Source organism: Engraulis encrasicolus, chromosome 15 (genome assembly GCF_034702125.1).
Source record: "Engraulis encrasicolus isolate BLACKSEA-1 chromosome 15, IST_EnEncr_1.0, whole genome shotgun sequence".
Classification (NCBI taxonomy): domain Eukaryota; kingdom Metazoa; phylum Chordata; class Actinopteri; order Clupeiformes; family Engraulidae; genus Engraulis; species Engraulis encrasicolus.
The window spans coordinates 41,710,233-41,723,913 of NC_085871.1; the positions used below are offsets into that span (position 1 = coordinate 41,710,233).

Here is a 13,681-nt window from a genome sequence, read left to right on the forward strand (position 1 = left end):
AGAATCAACCAATTGGGATAGATCAGTAAGGTACATTCATTTGAAAATTCTACTAAATGTAAGCTGATTGTAGGATACTTGTACATAGCCATTTGCAAGGATGTACTAAATGATTGAGACATGTACAAAAGCATTTGAAATTTGATGAAAGCAATGATAAATGCCATTCTGTTGTGAGAAACTGCAAATTAGTTTTGGGATTTGTCCATGTTTTGAGAATGACATCTCAGTTTCAAGAAATGAGCCAAACCAATGGAGAAAAACTGTAACACACTGTCCGCCAAACTGTGCTATCTGTCTTTGCTGCTGATATCTTCATGCAAGTTGCTATTTACCTGTGGTGATTTTGGAGGCTGACAGCCCTTTGGAAAGAAGCTGTCTGTCCCTGTTTGTCTTGGCTGTTAGCACTGTAAGGTGTGAGCCCCTCACCCCTCACCCCACACACGGCCCCTAACAGCCTCATTACCATAACAAAATGAGTGATTAGTGTATTAGGTAAAAGCCGCCGGGTCAAATGACCCCTCTCTGGTACTTCTAGGTAGGCAGAAAAATCCTGGTAGTTCTAGTGTTAAACACATAAAGCACAAAAAGGGGGGATCTGGGTGTAAAAGTCTACTTTATTTCTAAAAGAATTTGAGAGGAAGGAGCAGATTAGTTATATTTCTGATTGAGTCCTTTGGGATGTATTTTATTTAATTTTAAAATCCAAAGTCTCTCTGCTCTCTTCCTCTGTAAAACACTCCAACCTGGGTTCCCCTCCAAACTGCATATGTCAAGTCAAGTCAAGTCAAGTCAAGCTGGTTTTATATGGAGAGGTGGGCTATATCATGTGTGCGGAAATGTTGGACCAGGTGTGTGTTTGTTGTATTTTTTTGGATTGTACGTAGGTGTTGTTTGAGTCGGGTGCGTAATGTTTGGCCAGTCTCTCTTATGTATAGTTTGTGGCATGATGTGCATGTGATGGCGTATACTACATTTGAAGTGTCTGGGTGCAGGATGGTAGTGGGAGCAGAGAGGTGTGAGTGTATGTTTGTGATGAAAAGTTGGGATGTGAAGTGTACTGATTCTCTGGTGGGTGGCGGTGGGGGTTTGCGGTTGAATGTTGCCCTGATTATGAGGTCTTTGAGATTCTTGTTTTTTCTGTATGCTGATATGAGCTTGAAGTCCTGGAAGATGGGTGTTTTTGTTGTAGGGTTGTGAAGTGTTTCTTAAACTGTCTATGGAGCTGCTGTGTGGAGGTTGAGTAGGTAGAGACCAGAGGGATCAGTTGGGTTTCCAGAAAAGATGAGGTAGTGGAGTTGGGATTAGGTTCAGGGACCTGGTTGGGGGATGGGTTAGAGTTAGGGTTAGGAGCAGGGCTGGTGTTAGGGTTAGGGTTGGGTTGGGGGATGGGTCATCTGGGGAGTGGTTAAAGTTAGGAGTGGGCGCAGGTCCAGGGTGTGGGTAGGCTTGCTCCTTATAGGAGGAAGGTTGGGGTTAAAGGGACACTCCACCCATTTTGCATTAGGCTTTCCATTGCTAGACATCCAGTCATACTTTTGAATGGTCTTGCAAAAAACTCTCAATTCCCCCTGAGATAGGAGAAATCCGCATTCATCTCTTAACACTTCCTCTGTCAATGATGTAAAAATCGTCATTTTGCATCATTGACAGAGGAAGTGTAAGAGAGGTGGATTTCTGTTGAGACTACAAGCCTTTTTCACCACCCTTTCAACCCCGCCCGTAGGGGGTTGGACCTAATGCTCTAACAGACCTATCACAGATCAGTGTCCCAGTGCTTTTGAAATCACTGGCATTGAGGCTCCAGTAAGCAGTGTTGCCAGATTGGGCTGTTTCCCACCCAATTGGGCTGCTTGGGATGGCCGTCTGCGGGTAAAAATGGCATTTTACAGGAAAACTCGCCCAATCTTTCCCATCGACATCAATAGAATTGGGCGGGATTTAGTGCTTCCAGCCGGGTTTTGAGCATTTTTTGGGCTGGAAATCATCAGCCTCATCTGGCAACACTGCCAGTAAGTCACTGGCATAGCTGGAAAGGAGAAGCTGGAGCACATTGCAGCTTAATTTTCAAGACTTTATTTTGTGCACACACCCGACCAACGTTTTGGTGTTGCTACACCTTCTTCAGAGTCAAATGATAGCAAGAGAGAGACACACATTTCAAGACTTGACATTCACAGGTGATCCCACTTGGTTTGGCTAAATTGGTCTCATCTCATTGCAGGTAATTGACCCCACCCCCAACACCAGGACAAGATTGCAGACAATTAGACAGAGAGGCTTCGTAGAAAGGCATTTTGGATTCATACTCTAAATTCAGTGGAGCCTCAGGGCATAAATGAGGAACACAATATGTCTTGCTCTCTGTAACAAATTGCTCCAGCATCGCGGCTGTGGTCTTGTAATAATTGTAGCTGTGGTTTTATTGACAATGTTCTTTGTGTATTGTTTTTTTCACTTTTTTGTTTTGTTTTGGGAAGTTGGCAAGCTGTCTAATTGTCTACAATCTTGTCCTGGTGTTGGGGGGTGGGGTCAATTACCTGCAATACTCATGAACGGCCATCCGGGTACTTTGCTCGTAAATGTGCGTTACGCCCCTTTATGGGTGAAAACAAACCGAATGTCTCATTGACTTACATGCTACATCGGCTAGCCTAAATGAACACATTCCATGCTTCAGCCACGGCTGTTTGGCTATATTATTTGAACAGCCGGCAACGCAACACGTTTTCGGCATGTTGCGCATGAACAACGCTAGTCTACAGGTCTGTATCTTTCGTTTATTAAACCCCAATAACACCAATTGACTTGCATTTCCTGTTTTCCCCCACAAATGGGCGTAACGCACAACGCCGTTCATGAGTATGAGATCAGACCAATTTAGCCAAACCAAGTGGGATCACCTGTGAATGTCAAGTCTTGAAATGTGTGTCTCTCTCTTGCTATCATTTGACTCTGAAGAAGGTGTAGCAACACAGAAACGTTGGTCGCGTGTGTGCACAAAATAAAGTCTTGAAAACTAAGCTGCAGTGTGCTCCAGCTTCTCCTTTCCAGTGATGTCTGTCCCACTGTGATGCACCTGCAAGCAGGGTTGCCAGATGAGGCTGATGATTTCCAGCCCAAAAAATGCTCAAAACCAGCCTAGAAGCTCAAAATCCCGCCCAATTCTATTGATTTCTATGGCTAAAATTGGGCAGGTTTTTCTGCTAAATGCCATTTTTACCCGCACACGACCATCCTAAGCAGCCCAATTGGGCGGGAAACAGCCCAATCTGGCAACACTGCCTGCAAGCTGAGGGAGGGATGATGCAGAGTCCCAAATAACTGGGTGTGGCCTGTGGAACTTGAGCATTGCAGTGCATTATGGGGATTGTTGTCACAAATCCACAAGCACTAAAACGTCATTTTCTGCCTTTTCTTGGCCAAGAAGGCACCAAATTAGAAATGTATGCTACTATTCTACTATAAATATGACCCACTTTCAGTAACATATTCATGTCTCCACCGGTGGAATGCCCCTTTAAGGTTAGGGATGGGTATGGGGAAGGGGATATAGGAGGATTTTGGATTGGGATTAAGTAGAGAGTTGGGTGGGGGGTCATAGCTGGGAGAGGGTAGAGAGATGTGGTTGAGAGTAGACAGGCGTTGAGAGGAGGTAGAGTAGAGAGGGGGAGAGTTAGAGGCAAGACCTGTCATGGACATTTGTGGTGGTTGGTCTGTAGCACGTGTTAGTGTGTGTTGGTGTGTAGTTGATGTTGTGTGAGGGTGTGTAGTAGTGGGTGTTGTGTGCACGTCTGTTGTGCCTGTGTGGGAGTGAGTGGGAGCAAGTGCAGAGAGTGTGTCGTTTTTAATGGTGCGGAGGAAGCGCTTTGAATAGTGGCGTCGGCGTAGTGCTTGGAATAGTGTGGAGGTGGCTGTATTAAAATCTGAGGTGTGGGTGCAGATGCGGTGGAAGCGGATCAGTTGTGATTTAATTATTCCTTTAAATGTATGTTTTGGGTGGTAACTTGTTTTGTGTAGTAGTGTGTGTGAATCAGTGGGTTACTTTGGTGTGTAGAGCTTTATGTGTAGGGGATATAGGGGCGAGGAAGACAGTGGTGTCAAGGAAATTTACTGTGTGGGGGTGAATTGTTGCTTTGAGTTTTATGGATGGGTGGTGTGAGTTAAGAATGTCTAGAAAATTGTCAAAAAGATGGAGGGGGTGTGACCAGGCGCCGATAATGTCATCTAGGAAGCGAAAAAAGAAAAGTGGTTGATATGGACACTTACTCAGTGCAGCTTGCTCCCACTCACTCATGAAGATGTTGGCATATGATGGTGCGAATCTTTGACCCATGGCAGTTCCATGTATTTGAAGATATGTTTTATTGTCAAAGTCAAAGTCATTGTGGGTTAGACAGATGTTCATTAGTTGGAGAAGTATGTCATCAGGTCCGGAAGGGGTCAGGATAGGCAGAGAATGTTTTTGTCATGGTTTGGAGTCCCTTGGAGGCTGTCTACATCTATGGTGAATAGGTGGGTGTTGTGTGGAACTGCCATGGGTCTGATTTTTTCTATGAAATCATATGTGTCTTTAATGTAGCTGGGGTGGCGTGTAGAGAGTGGGTTAATGTGGTGGTCTATGTAAATGGAAATATTGTATGTGCTGCTGGAACAGTCTGAGACTATGGGTCTGCCGGGAGGAACCTCAAAGGGAACAGTCCATGTTTCAGGTGATTTATGGATCTTGGGGAGAAGGTAAAATTGTCTGGTGCGTGGGTTGTTAGGTCCGATCAAAAAGTCCTGCTGTTTGCGTGTTATGTAACGTTGTTCATATAATGTGTGTACTAAGTCCCTGATTATTTGTTGGGTGGTGGGTTGTAGTGATGTATGTATCTGTTTGTAATATGTGGTGTTATTAAGTTGCCTGTTGGCTTCCAAAATGTAGGAGTGGGTGTCCATGATGACAATTTTTGAGCCTTTGTCTGCAATTGTGATGTTTGGGTTGTGTTTTAACTGTTCAATGGCATGTTTTTCTGCTTGTGTAATGTTGGATGCTGTGGGAGGCAGGGCTTTGAACCGGTTCAAGGAACGAAAACGAAAACCGGGAACTTTTTGTATTTTACAGGGAACAGAAACGAAACCGGAAACGTTATTACTTTTTATGTTCTGGAACAGGAACACTTATTTAAAAATAATGGTAACCGGTTAATACCGGTTAATACCGTTCCTCAAACTAAAAAAAAAAAAAGTAATTATTTTCCTGCGCACGTTACCATGACGGCTGAGGTTCACGTCCTGTGTGACATCAGACATTCTCTGACTGAATGGAGAGAGAGCTGTGGACTACAACGTCTCCACTCCACATCTTAAATAAGAGAAACCACTGTACAAAAGGGCAAAGTTTCCATTGCATCATCGTAAGACATTGCAGAGAAGCGCATGTAAAGCGCACCAAGAATGTTAGACGTTATTGGGCATCCATGGCCGCTTTAAATATGCACAAACTCACAATGTCCATCATAGCGCCCGTGACCCAAGTCAGCGTGGAGCGTGCATTTTCATCATTGAGGTTTATTCTCTGCTTCTCCGCTTAGGTCGTCCCTAAATGACAAAGCCAGCTGACAGGAACGAAATAACCGTTCCGGGAACAGTATTTTTCTGTTCTAACCGGTTCGGGAACGCCATGGTGGCGAGAGCATCATTATATGCGGCTACCTTGGTGCCTCAGGCCCTTGTCAGTTTGCTATTATCAGTGGAACAATGAACTCAGAAGTTTAATGAGATATTTTACAGAAAAAAATTGAGGTAGTCTGTCACACAGTTGAGGCACACAAGAGGATGGGTGCTGAAATGGGACAACAACCCATATTTTAGAGGCAATTGACTTTTGAATTGCTTCATAAGAATGAAATACACATTCTGGAATAGCCCAGTCAAAGCTCTGACAAAAAAAAATTGAGATGATATGGCATGAAGTCAAGAAAGCTATTCACTCCAGATATCCCAGAAACCTTGCTGAAGAAGGGCAGTTTTCTAAAGAAGAGGGAGACAAGATACATCCAGATTGTTTTGTTAATCTGATCTGCAACTACAGGAAACATCTGGTTGAGGTTATTGTGACTAACTTAGGGTTAAAACCTATTGAATGCAAGGGTGTACTTACTTATGACTTGCTGTCCTGTGAATGTTTACATCTTATGGCCAATGAAAATATGAAAACTTGTAAATGTTTGGGTTGAATTAGTTAAAGCAGACTCTGGTTGTTCCTTCTTGTGATTTCCGGAAAGATCAGACCATGTTTTATGACCAATTTTGACAGAAATGTAAGAAATTTCAAAGGGTGTACACACTTTTTCCTGGGACTGTACTGCCCTACAAAGGCTAAGCGCAGTAACTACGCCACCATTGAAACTGAGAAAAATGACCTTAAAGTTTTCCTACTGGCCAGCCAAGCAGGTTGCAGGTACAACAGTGGTGATGCTTTTAAATAATGCATTTATAGGAAGGAATGTTTTATAGAAAAAGAAAAGTTTTAAAAATATGACCTTTGACCTCTAAAAAGTAGAAAAATCGTAGATACTGCACTTAGCCTTTGTATAACGTGACTAATTAGAACACTATTCCAAAGGCTAAGTGCAGTATCTACAATTTAGCTATGTTCTGAACATAACATTTTTGAATTACTTAAGCATTTTTATTTTATTTGTATTGGTTTGTGGTTTGTTTATGTCAGTTTATAATTGGGTGATGTATTTAAATTGCACATTAGCTTCAGTAATCTATTTTTTATTATTTTTAAAATGTCATATTGCACAGTTTCATGTGAAATATGATATGAAAGCCTATACAAATAAATTACTTTACAATTACAATACACACTTTTAAGCATTTGGGATGGTGTTCTTTGTTATATTTGGTTTTCTAATGGCATTGATATCACTGGACATGCAGAACACAAATACACACAACCATTTGGGTGTCAACTTTAACCCATTTTAGCCTATGCCCTTTTTGGGAAAAGGTGCCCTCTGCCTATTAAAACTTAAACATCACCCTTGGCCGATGCCCGATACGGAGAAGCCGATATTCAGGGCCGATAAAAATGACAAAAATCAGTATCAGTAAAAAAAAATCCTATACCATCACCTTTTCATCACACCATAACGTGAATAACAGGAAAATAACTGTCATGTACAAAGCACACTGAGGAACTAGTTTTTCAAGTGTCTGTAGCCTACACAGTATTATATCGACCTTAAAAGGAATACATGACACATTCAAAGGTGGCTTGACAGTGGTACAATAACATAGAACTTGACTGTAAATTAGGAAAATGTTGGGGATGACCCCAAGATTATTATGGGTGTAAATATTTAGGCCTATTTTTTCACCTGAATACTTGATTTACTAGGGCCTTTGGACTAAGCCCATTTCACTAAAATAAATCAATCAACTAAATAACAATAACAAAACAAAATAACAAACCAAAGAAATGCAAACAAAATACATAGACAACTAAAACCATTTTCTTAAACCAAACCCCCTTATTTTCATATTATAACATGGGCCTACATTGCAAAGAATCCCATTGAAAACACCCCTGTCCAAAATGGTTTGGTCCATCAAACTGCAGACACCCCCTCTATTTTACTCAGATTGGAACATTCACTTGTTGCTGAACGAGGAAGTGGCAGCATTACGGTGACCTGAGGTGCATCCCAATATGTGACCTTGCCTCCTCCACTTGCCTCCTCCACTTGCTTCTCGTCATGATGACATCACTGACAACAGCATTATATTTCAATATCTTGCAAAAGCTCAATTGTAAAGTCTTTTTCTCATTTGCAATTGGGATGGTGAAAGAAAAACAGTCCCTCAAAAGTTGTTGTGGCGAGGCTGACAGCTGGGAAACTTTATTGTTTTTTCCCCACGGAGGAGGGGCCATGAGGCGGGACGAGGAGACAAGCACAAGTGGAGGAGGCAAGGTCACATATTGGGATGCACCCCTGGTCAGTTAAATGTTACAGAAATGTTTTACAGTATTTCTAACCAAATAAACGTCTATGACTTCAAATAGCCAGTTTGCAAGTTATGTTTGTTACTCATTAGAGATCGCTAAACAGATGGAAGTTGATAAATGAATGACGCTACGAAATGCACGTTTTGAAACGCGGTGGAAATGAAACACTGAAACATGCTGGTAGGCACTCGTTACAACGCTAGTTCTAGGTAAAAGTTATGGCAAATGGGGGTGACAAATGACAGAACAATGAACCAGAGAAATAAAAACAGTAGTTTACTCTTGTTGGAACGGCTGGTTGATTGCTCAACTTATGCAGTCTGTGCAGTCTGTGCTTGAAATCTGAGGGTGTTTGTGAATGTTGTCTAGTTACTTGATATTTGCATTACTCGGATGACAGACCGCATCTACTGAGCAGCCGAGTTAACTGAACGCATGACTTCACAACCTACTGCGTTTAGCCTTGGCTTTCTACTGTGTTGCGAGCCAGGCGAACAAAGGAAGACCGCAGCAACTACACGTACTGCGTTTAGCTTTAGTTTTTTTTTAGAATGTTCGAACCAGTTGAACAAAGGCGACCGCAGTAACTACCACTTACTGCGGTTAGCCTTGGTTTTAGGTTGACTTTTGTAGTTACTGCGAAATTGAAACATTAATATCTCTAAAACGGGACACATTTGGACCACAAAACTTTGCCACAAAATAAATAAGGTGTTATTAAGGCCATTTTCAGTATAAACTCAATTTCGACAAAATATGTAGTTACTGCGTTTAGCCTTTGTACGGCAGAGTAGTTGTCCTGATCCTTGAAATGGTGAATGAGTTTGAGTCTGCGGTGATAAAGGTAAAGGTGTGTGTGTGTGTGTGTGTGTGTGTGTGTGTGTGTGTGTGTGTGTGTGTGTGTGTGTGTGTGTGTGTGTGTGTGTGTTGAGAGTGAATGTAGGGTGATTAACACACACACACTGTGTGTGTGTGTGTGTCTGTGTCTCTGTGTGTGTGTGTCTGGCGCTTGCATGTTAACCACTCTACACTCAATCTCAAAACACACACACTCGAACACAGGTAGAGGATCAAACTCTGTTCAGTGTTTCACAAATTGTCAAAACGTGTGTGTGTGTGTGTGTGTGTGTGTGTGTGTGTGTGTGTGTGTGTGTGTGTGTGTGTGTGTGTGTGTGTGTGTGTGTGTGTGTGTGTGTTCGTGTGTTCGTGTGTTCGTGTGTGTGTGTGTGTTTGTGTATGTGTGTGTGTGTTCGTATGTGTGTGTTCATGTCGTCTCTTCCCCATAGTCTGATGAGTGTGTTGTCTACCTCCTCATTCCTCTCCTCTTGTGTGCAGATGCCTGTGAGCTGACACTGGACCCCAACACAGCAAACAGCTGCCTCTCTCTCTCTGAGGGGAACAGGAAGGTGACACAAGGGCAGCAGCAGCCGTATCCTGACCACCCTGACAGATTTGACCGCTGGTACCAGGTGCTGTGTAGAGAGGGTCTGACTGGACACTGCTACTGGGAGGCTGAGTGGAGTGATGGTGTGGCTGATATAGCAGTGGCATATAAAAGTATCCAGAGGAAAGGAGCGGGGGGTGAGAGCGGGTTTGGATTGAATGACAAGTCCTGGAGACTGAAGTGCAGTAGTAACAGTTACACTGTCTTTCACAATAATAAGAGTACTGAAATACCCGCCCCCTCCCCCCACTCCAGCAGAGTAGGAGTGTACCTGGACTGGCCAGCAGGCACTCTGTCCTTCTACAGCGTCTCCTCTGACACACTCACCCACCTGCACACGTTCCACTCCACATTCACTCAGCCCCTCTATCCTGGGTTTTATGTTACTTATGGCTCCTCAGTGTCCCTGTGCCAGATCACATGAGCTCCTGCTGCTCCTCATGACAGACACACACACACACACACACACACACACAGACACACACACACACACACACACACACACACACACACACACACACACACACACACACACACACACACACACACACACACACACACACACACACACACGTTTTGGCTTCCTGCTGATGGCTCCTCCGTTTCCCTGACTGTGCCAGATCACATGAGCTCCACCTTCTACACGACACACTCCTAGGTGCTATGACACACATCATGTGCATGTACACACACACACACACACACACACACACACACACACACACACACACACACACACACACACACACACACACACACACACACACACACAGTTATGAGACACACACACACACACACACACACACACACACACACACACACACACACACACACACACCGTTATGAGACACACACGGTTATGAGACATGCACACACACACACACACACACACACACACACACACACACACACACACACACACACACACACACACACACACACACACAGGTTTATCTAGACTCCTCAGTGTCCCGTGCCAGATCACACAAGCTCCTGTTGCTCCACAGGACACACACACACCTCTATCACACACACACACCTCTATCACACACACCTCTATCACACACACACACACACACACACACACACACACACACACACACACACACACACACCTCTCACACACACACACACACACACACACACACACACACACACACACACACACCTCTATCACACACACACACACACACACACCTCTATCACACACATCTCTATCACACACACACCTCTATCACACACACCTCTATCACACACACACCTCTATCACACACACCTCTATCACACACACCTCTATCATACACACACCTCTATCACACACACACACACACGCACACCTCTATCACACACACACACACACACACACACACACACACACACACACCTCTATCACACACACCTCTATCACACACACGCACACACACACACACACCTCTATCACACACACACACACACACACCTCTATCATACACACACCTCTATCACACACACACACACACGCACACACATGGAAAGATTATAAAAGCACATATTCAAGGTTTTATGCGAACACTCACTTTTGGGTGCGACCCCTCTGCAGTCCCTTCGTGACCCCCTTGGGGGTTCTGACCCCCAGTTTGGGAACCACTGGTATACATCAAGTGGAATTGTTTAGGCAGCTGAGATGATCATGTACATAACATTCCAATGCTGTTGTCATTATTTTGTATTAGTTTAAGTTGTTGTGTTTGTATAACTCCTCATCATTCTTGTTTGCCTCTGTGTGTCGACAACATTCCAATGCCTTTGTCATTATTTTGTATTAGTTGAAATTGTTGTGTTTGTATAACTCCACATCATGCTAACCTTTTGCTTATCTTTGTCCACCCATGCATAATCTGACCCAAAGTGCTACAGAATAAAATAAAACACACACTCACACGATGATTATATTGTTTGTTTTTTTGTTTTTTGATGGATATATTACAAACCCCAACTCCGATGAAGGTGGGACGTTTGGTAAACAGTGAATAAAATCAAAATGCTATGTTTTTCAAAACATTCAATCTATTCATTAGATGGAGAATGGTGAAAAGACAACATATTAAGTGTTAAAACCGAGAAAAAATATTGTTTTGGGGGACATATGTACTCATTTCTAATTTGATAAATCCAACACGTCTCAAAAGAGTTGGGACGGGGATCAGCGAAATTTAGTAAACATCCAAATAAGATAAAACAACAAAGAAGAACATTTCAAAATGAATTGTACTGACGGACAATATAGGTGTCCAGGTATATGATCATCACAGAGAGGCTGAGTCACTCAGAATTAAAGATGCAAAGGGAATAATTACCATAGTTATTACATACATTTTTGAATTCCCTTTGATTTAGCACAATTGAGTGTATATAAGACATATTTTTGTTAATAAAATCATTGTATAGGTTCATGACATCATGAAATATATATTGGCTGTAGTCTCACTCTAGCACTCCAGGAATTAGAGCTATTGAAAATTGACCATATTTTGCTTAATGCATGAAAATGATACAGGGGTGTAACATTCTCCTAAGCACCTGAGCTCACTTGAAATAGACCCAGAAGACATGGGAAACTGTCCTTTGCTTACAGAAGTCAGCAGAAGTTGTAGAAGTCCATTCTTTTTGACAATAATAGAGCATTGCACATCCTGTGCTACAGTGAAAATGGACCATCCAACTTGTGTTAGTGCTAGCTTCAAAAGTCAGCCTCCATGATGGCATGCGGGTGCAGTAGTGCATTGGTTAAGATGTTCTCACTCATCTGTAGAGTTAAATACAGTGCTGAATGGTATAAATGGGTTTTAAACAGCATGAAAAGCCACTCATGCATTATATTTTGAAGGGAGATCTTCGATTACTGCCACATAGTAAGGTCAAATTGCATTCTCTACTATGTTTTAACAGTTTGGCTCCATCATAAGGACCAGCAGGTGATAAAATGGTGGGTTTTTGGTCAAGACCTGTCACACTATAAGCACTACAGAAAGGAAAACATTGCAAAACATGACAAGGAATACACCCACCATTTAAGCTGGTGAAATCATGTCCAAGATAGGAATTAACGCTGTTTTGTATATAAAACCATCTAATCGTTTCTGGTAATTAACTCTGAAGTGTTGTCCTTTGTTTTGTTTTTAGTCTTCTTCGACTTTTGCTGCCATTTATTGTCCCCGTCCCAACTCTTTTGAGACGTGTTGGATTTATCAAAATAGAAATGAGTACATATGTCCCCCAAAACAATCTTTTTTCTCGGTTTTAACACTTAATATGTTGTCTTTTCACTATTCTCCATCTAATGAATAGATTGAATGTTTTGAAAATGATAGCATTTTAATTTTATTCACTGTTTACCAAACGTCCCAACTACATCGGAGTTGGGGTTTGTACTATGAATAACAAAATAACATTGTGTATCATCTCTCTTTGCCCACCCCATGCTAATAAAGCTAACAAAGTCATTTTTATCTGCATAGCACATTTCAACACAACAGAATTGGCCTCAGAGTGCTTAACATCATGATGATAGATATATGGTACATGGAAAATAAGTTTGTCAATATAGTCCTCTGTCCCATTGCCCTGCATGGCAACCATCACAGCAGCAATTCAGTAGTAGATTCAGGGGAGGAGTTATAGGGGTGCAAGCAGGGCATTTTCCCCTGGGCCCAGGGTCCAGGGTCTTCTTGTATTGGTTTTAGGGGCCCTATTATGACCTTGATACGCTGTATGGGGGCCCTATCAGTGTTTCGCCCTGGGGCCCTGTGTGCAATTGTTCCGCCACTGAGTAGATGTAATGACTGTGAAATCTAATATGTTGTTGGATGATATGTGCTAATGGATGCTTTCAAGTTCAAGTTCAAGTTGGTTTTATTGTCAATTTCTTTACATGCACTGGTCATACAAAGAATTTGAAATTACGTTTCTTGCTTTCCCATGCAGACATAGACTAATCTAGGTAAGGACATAGACAGTATAGACATAGACAGTACTCATACATGGACATAAGACAGTATGGACATAGACAGTGCTCATACAGACATTTAAAGTGCAAGACTGGACAACAGAAGACTTGTAGAGAACATACATACATTAAGAGGAGGTATTTTGTTGTGCTTTTTCTATGCTGAAAATGCTTTCTGATTCCTCCAAATATACAGTAGTAGAATTAATGATGATTATTATGATGATGATGATGATGATTTTTATTAAAT

At 42.3% G+C, this 13,681-nt stretch overlaps 1 protein-coding gene across 1 annotated transcript in view; it reads left to right on the top strand.

Moving 5' to 3' along the window:
• LOC134464081 (NACHT, LRR and PYD domains-containing protein 12-like) overlaps positions 1 to 9,875 on the top strand; it is a 49,095-nt gene extending 39,220 nt beyond the window's left edge. The window contains exon 14 of the mRNA XM_063217521.1: positions 9,338 to 9,875. Coding sequence (XP_063073591.1) covers positions 9,338 to 9,870 — 533 coding nt within the window. The 3' untranslated portion in view covers positions 9,871 to 9,875. The remainder of the gene's footprint in view (positions 1 to 9,337) is intronic.
• The last annotated feature ends 3,806 nt before the right edge of the window (positions 9,876 to 13,681 follow it).